The sequence below is a fragment of the Rhinopithecus bieti genome, unplaced genomic scaffold (assembly GCF_001698545.2).
Source record: "Rhinopithecus bieti isolate Rb0 unplaced genomic scaffold, ASM169854v2 scaffold_2917, whole genome shotgun sequence".
Taxonomy (NCBI): Eukaryota; Metazoa; Chordata; class Mammalia; order Primates; family Cercopithecidae; genus Rhinopithecus; species Rhinopithecus bieti.
In genome coordinates, this window is record NW_016804148.1 from 1,999,044 (window position 1) to 2,005,861 (window position 6,818).

General features: G+C 35.3%; 1 protein-coding gene across 1 annotated transcript in view; it reads left to right on the top strand.

Moving 5' to 3' along the window:
• Positions 1 to 5,990, top strand: part of LOC108526186 (polypeptide N-acetylgalactosaminyltransferase-like 6) — a 555,870-nt gene extending 549,880 nt beyond the window's left edge. The window contains exons 5-6 of the mRNA XM_017866840.1: positions 4,917 to 5,083; positions 5,953 to 5,990. Of these exons, the coding sequence (XP_017722329.1) occupies positions 4,917 to 5,083; positions 5,953 to 5,990 (205 nt within the window). The remainder of the gene's footprint in view (positions 1 to 4,916; positions 5,084 to 5,952) is intronic.
• The last annotated feature ends 828 nt before the right edge of the window (positions 5,991 to 6,818 follow it).

Sequence of the window (6,818 nt, forward strand, 5' to 3'; positions counted from 1 at the left end):
TTTGAGGCGGAGTCTTGCTCTGTCGCCCAGGCTGGAGTGCAGTGGCCGGATCTCAGCTCACTGCAAGCTCCGCCTCCCGGGTTCCCGCCATTCTCCTGCCTCAGCCTCCCAAGTAGCTGGGACTACAGGCGCCCGCCACCTCGCCCGGCTAGTTTTTTGTATTTTTAGTAGAGACGGGGTTTCACTGTGTTCACCAGGATGGTCTCGATCTCCTGACCTTGTGATCCGCCCATCTCAGCCTCCCATCAAACTATATCTTTTGTCTTCCTGGTGCTTTTAAAATTTGAAGGATTAGTTTTTATCCATCTATATAAACTGCAACTCAACAAAGAGATGTCCTTACCTCTGAGCCATTCCTAAACTGCAAGGTAATTTTATGCAAATGCTTATCTGAAAATAATACAGCAATATGAAATGTAATAATTAAACCCATATTCCTAGAAACCTGTTTCAACACATGTTTTCATTTGTCCCTATTTTCTTCTTCTATTTGTGAATTTGCTACACATTTGTAACCATAAAAAAGGCATGTAAATTGTGTTTGATTTTATTTTACTTATTTATTAAACTCAGTTCCATATTGGTACATCATCTTCATATTTGCAAATTTTATTCTCAACCTGACTTGACATCAAACCTAAAATATGCAGGCACAGAGCCTTAATAAAGCCCTGGATGTGCTTCACTATTTCTAGTAATACTGTGGGGCAGTCATCTGGATCACAACTTCTTGAATCCAATGCCTGAGGTTGGCAGTGATTCAGTTTTTCTTTGGAGCAGCTTAAGTGCTAGAATGACCGAATATAATTCAATCAGATTAAGTGCTTTTACAAAGGAGCTGGCTTTCCTTCGAGTGAAAATCAGACCTGCACCCTCATTATTTTTTGCTAGAATTATTACAAGGGCTAATCTTTCTGCTTCTAGTCTTTGCCATCTGCAACACATTGTCTGCCCTGCTGCCAAAGGAATATGTAAACACGATCCAGTCTTCCTTGCGATTAACAATATTTGAAGTACTTCATGTTGACTGCAGGCTAACATCCAAATTCCTTAGAATCATTTTCAAGATTCTTCATGATCTGTTCTCAACATACAGACTCATTGGTAAAGACTTCCTTAATTCTATCAGACAAAGTTAGTCACACTTCCTTCAGGCTCTCAATGTCTATGTGCCATCTATTATGTCACTTGTCTTCTTTGAGTCTAATCATTTTCTATATCTGCTCACTGGTCTGTGAACCCTTAAGGGAAGAGACTGAAATGTATTCATCTTTGTATCCTAAATGTCTCTCACTGTCTCTTCTGCAGTTCCTGTCTTTTCTCGTTCCACATCTTCTTCCATAGAGGATTTGACAATGAAATAATACAATTTAAACAACAATGACCATAATAATGTCAGTATTTATTAAACTCTTGCTATTATTAGCTATGATGCTATATGAAGTACATTAGACCCAATTTAATTCTCATTAGCACATTATGAAGAGGTATTTATTTTTTGCTCCCACATTATCCTGTGTGAGAAAGTTAATCTTACAGAGGGTAAATAACTTGCCCATTGTCACACAGACAGTAAGTGGCAAAGCTATCTTTTGAACCTCGATAGTCTGATCATAAAGTGTGATGTGACTTTTCAATATTTGATACATAATCATCAGGCATGAAATAGTAAGGAGTTTATAATGTAGTCTAATTGAAAATAAGTTACAGATGTCAATGTAAAAGGCAATGTTACTACTAATAATCAACTAATTAGGATGAGACCATTTTTATGTATCCACTGTAAAGTCTTCATAGTTGTATTTCATAGGCCTAGAGACATCTCTGAATAGAGCACCAGTAATAATTCAAAAGCTGAAAGAAGTGATGAAATGCATGTGTGATCACTCTTTTTTAAAAACTTATTTAAAATTATCTCCAAGTATAACAAACTGCAACTTTCCCAACTCAACAAAAATAAGAGTGTTGCCTATTTGAGCAGCACATTGATTAATGTGAATCTTGACCAGGGCATTGATTCAAGAGACTGTTCCCACCAAGTGAGGTATAACTTATTTGCCTATGTCTAAGTTTGGGTTCCTCTGGAAGCAGACCCTGAAACAAAAATTTGACTATAGTACTGTTTAGGAGGTAATCACAGAATGTAGAGTGGTGCGGTGCAGGCAATGTGAAAAAGGAAGACAGAAAAGGGAAAGTAACCAGTAAAAGATGCATTATCAAACTGCCAATCACTGTGGGCAACTGAGGTGTAATCCTGCTGGGAAACTATGGGAGAAAATATAGAACACACCTCAGGGTTATCCCACCATGTGACTATTTATTCTGTAACTTCCATTATTCGTTGGTTGATACTTGCTCTAGGAGAATTAATTTCTCCCAGAACTTCTGATCTGCCTTTTGTGCAGAGATGAGACAAAGTACTCACTTTGCTATCTGCAGAGATGTATAATAGGACTCTCTTCGCTTATACTGGAATGGTGAGTGCTAAGGAGGCATTGATGCACCAGCATCATCTGCTAAAGCTTATCTCTCATGAGCCTCTTCCTCCAGCAAAATAGATTTTTACCTTGAGCTATGCACCCACATATATATAGATAGATAGACATCTAAATTGACAGGTGTGTATATGATATATGAAAGCTGCATTCCAACTGGATGTCATTTTGACATCTCAACAATAGATGGTCAAAATTGAATTCATTATCGTTGCTCTCAATCTTTGAAACCTTCAGTGCGTCCCTCACACAGGCTCCTCTGTCATTCTGTATTTTATCGGATCAGTTGCCCATGTCCACAATGTAAGACTCCTCTTTAATCACATCTCCTAGTTACCAAGTCGTGTGAATTCTCTTCCTACGTACACTTTGAACCTGTCCTCTGCAGGCCACCTTCAGTTCTCACTTGAATTTCTACATTTTCCAAATTGGCTTATGGGCCTCTCTCAAATAATCTTGTAGCACTCTATTAAACTTCTACACTATCCATTTCATTTTAAAATTGTAATTATTTGTCTTTCTGTATCTCTCATTATAATATAAATGTCTTGAGGTTAAGAACTAGATTTTGTTCATTGTTTTATCTCAACTTTGGAGCCTGACCTATATCAAACGTTCAGTAAATTATTGTGACATGAATGACTGACTGAATGAATGAATGAATGAATAGAATGGATCCTTTTATATTTTGTGTGTGGCAGTAATTTGATAGTAATTTGAGCTTAGGCAGATAGAAATTATCGAAAACATTTTGAAAGAGAAAGCCTTTGTCACACATGATTGGTCTTGCATTCTTTTTTGTCTACCCTTTCTCTGAATGGATTGTATATGACTCTGAAAAGTCATGAGCCTATTGACTTTTTTCTTTTTTCCTTTTTTTTTTTTTTTTTTTTTTTTGAGACAGTCTCACTCTGTCACCCAGGCTGGACTGTGCAGTGGTGCAATCTCATCTCACGGCAACCTTTGCCTACCGGGTTCAAGCAATTCTTTTGCCTCAGCCAGCCGAGTAGCTGGCATGACAGGTGTGTGCCACCATACCTGGCTAATATTTACTTTTGGTAGAGATGGGGTTTTGCTATGTTGCCCAGGCTGGTCTTGAGCTCCAGGACTCAAGTGATCATCCTGCCTCAGCCTCCCAGAGTGCTGGGATTACATCCATGAGTCACTGTGCCTGGCCCTTGTTGGTGGTTTATACGATATTACTCTGAATGCAAGTCCTCTTTAATTAATAGGCAAGTGCTATGTACAATAGCTTGCCCTGATGTTTAAAAAACAAATGGCTTCATTGGGAATATAACCCTCACTCTAAGAATGTTGTGAGGTGTGATGGTTCTCACAAGTAGGTGCAACATTATGAATATTGATATATCAAAGCACAATTAGTTGGGCTCTTTGGCTTTGTTCAGAAGAATAAATGGCTCCGCATAATTATGACCAGGTATGCTGAACTTCAGAAACACTGTTTTCCAGATCTGTGCATTATAAGCAAAAACATCTATCTTACTACACTCCCATGGAAATTACTGACAGATCTTTTCATGTTATATATATTTTGACATTTAAGTTATCCTAAAATGAATTTCATCTTTTACAGCATTTTGTGCCCATATCATGTTATAATTTTGATGGGTTTTCAAACACTTTTCATTGTCTGAAAATGTCAAAATTTACTTGTTTAATGAATATTGTTAAAATAATAAATTATTAGGTTAAATAATGAATAAAGGACTACAATTTTAAAATACCTCTTTTCATCTTCTCAAATGGTTCCAACAATGAAAAAAAAAATGAACTTGAGATTTCTTTTAGAGTTTTCACTAGGAATGTGATAACATCTTGATTTGGATCTTAATTTAATCTTATTATGTGGTTGTGCTCAGTTAACAGTTATTTTACATTAAATTTTAATTTATTCTGTTTAGAAGCTATGGTTGTTTTTCCCTTCAGGCTTTAAATACTGTCCAGCCATTGAAACACTCCATGACGAAAACTGACTAATTAAACATGAATATTACAGAAGTTAAATTTTTAGATCTCTTCAGGAAATCCATCTAAATGTTAATTATGTGCTCCATGGAAACAGTTTTAAAGCATATTATCCATCCTTATTTCTATTATATAACAACAGGAAAAATGTACATCAACAAGAGCACAACATTTCAACAAACTGACGAATTTGAAACCCTGATACCAAAGAGGATAAAACAATTGTTTCATTAAGAGTGAGTGTGAAAGGAGATCATTAATACATTCCATGAAGGAGCAGAATAACAATCATGCTGTACAAACTCTGGTTGGAAAGTGTTAGACCAAGTCGTGTTTCCACAGTTGTCTGATATCATAATGAATAAACAACAGAATAAGATATACAAGAGTTTTGCATTTGATACACCATTTTTTTTTTTTTTCCCTCCTCTTCAGCTGTAAGCACAAGATGTATCTGGAAAGGCTGCCAAACACCAGCATCATTATCCCATTTCATAATGAAGGTTGGACTTCACTCCTGCGGACCATACACAGTATAATTAACCGAACCCCAGAGAGTCTGATAGCAGAAATCATTCTAGTAGATGACTTCAGTGAGAGAGGTAAGATACAGTTGATAACATTTTATCTGATTCTGCTACCATTCACATAATCATTAAGGACTTTTTAAAAAAGTTAATGGGAGCTTCTTTCTGATTCCATCTGAAAGGCGATTATGAAGTTTTATCTATGTTGTGATTTCGTAAAATATTGACCAAATGCAAAAGAAACTTAATGAGAAGCTATCGGTTTCATTTGGTAATCTATAAGAAATTTGCATTACAATCTCTGTTGCAAATTAGACAGGTGTTGGCAAAATGCCTCAAATTCTACTTTCAGCTTCAGGACCAACACTGCAAAATATATTATTGTAAGTACATGTGAATGGTAAAATCTTTGAGTTAGAACTATAAAATCTGTTCCTGTTTCTGAAAAGTATCTACTCTATTATTTACCAGTATGACACATACTCCAGGCTGTGCTTGTGTTACTTCATAAATATTAGAAATTACAAGGGACACAGGTATGTATTTTTACTTGGTAATTCTAGCTATTTTATATATCTGAACAATAACAGAAGCAATCTAGTGTAACAGTATATTACAAAATTTAACGTGTTTTAATACTTTTATAATTTTATATTTACCTTATAAAAATTTTATAATTTTGTAATTTACTTTCTATTGTATAAATATACTATAAAGTGCATTTTATAATTTACCTTATATTTTATTGCATGAAGGAGCTACACTTAACTGTATATCTGTTAGAAAGAATGACAGTAAAATATTTTGATTGAATATTATTCTTATGCCTCAAAAGAGAATACAGCTTGAGATCAAATGGGTTAATTAAATTTTGGAAGTTTTAATTCATGTTAATTTGAAGTTTTGGAAATGTTATTTGTCACAAAAACATCTTTTATTCATAGTATTCAAAAATGCTGCAAAAGACTGCTTGATGTGCTAATTGTGAAGTTTCTTTGACAGAGGTAGTCAGTTAAAATACTGGTCTTTATACACTCTTTTTAAATACTGATTCAGAGGTTGCCTAGTATCAGTAGATACTGGGACTTACGTGACAGAAATGAGGTTGTTTGACACTACACTATTAATATGGCGGAGGTTGCAGTGAGCTGAGATCCCACCACTGCACTCCAGCCCAGGTGACAGAGTGAGACTCCATCTCAATACTTAAACTATCAACCTGGTCATTTAGGTTTGATTTTAAAGAGGTTTTTGTCTCATTTTACACAGGTAGGCATGCATTTAATATTACCTAATAATAGTCACTGTCTAAAACTGAAATTTTCAGAGATTTGAAAAGCAATGTAAATGGTATATTCACTTTTTTATTCTAATCGAAGTTACTATTTCAAAGCAGTCATTATTATCTTAGGCTAAAGATTGGTGATTAATGTGTTAATAAAGCATTGATTTCAAAAAGTGAAAAAGGGGATAAAGATCTGAGGCTGCAGATTGCCAAGTGAATAGTCTTTGTGATTGACTTGTACTAGGAGAAATAGGCCAGTGTAACTTTTGATTATCTTGGTAAACTATTTATTATAGTAGAATTTTGACCTGGGGGGGTAATAGAGCGAGAAATACTTGGTAGTAGGAAATTATGGTGTGTAGAACATGTCTTGTTAAATATTTCTCAGAGATATTTTTCACTTGAAAGTCTTTGAAAAGGTTGAAAATCCTGGCACCTACATTTTCTTGGTTCCAAATCACTGTGACTTTTGGTACAGTAGCAGCTTTGGTGGACTATGTTTCTGTATGTCATGTTAGTTGGGAA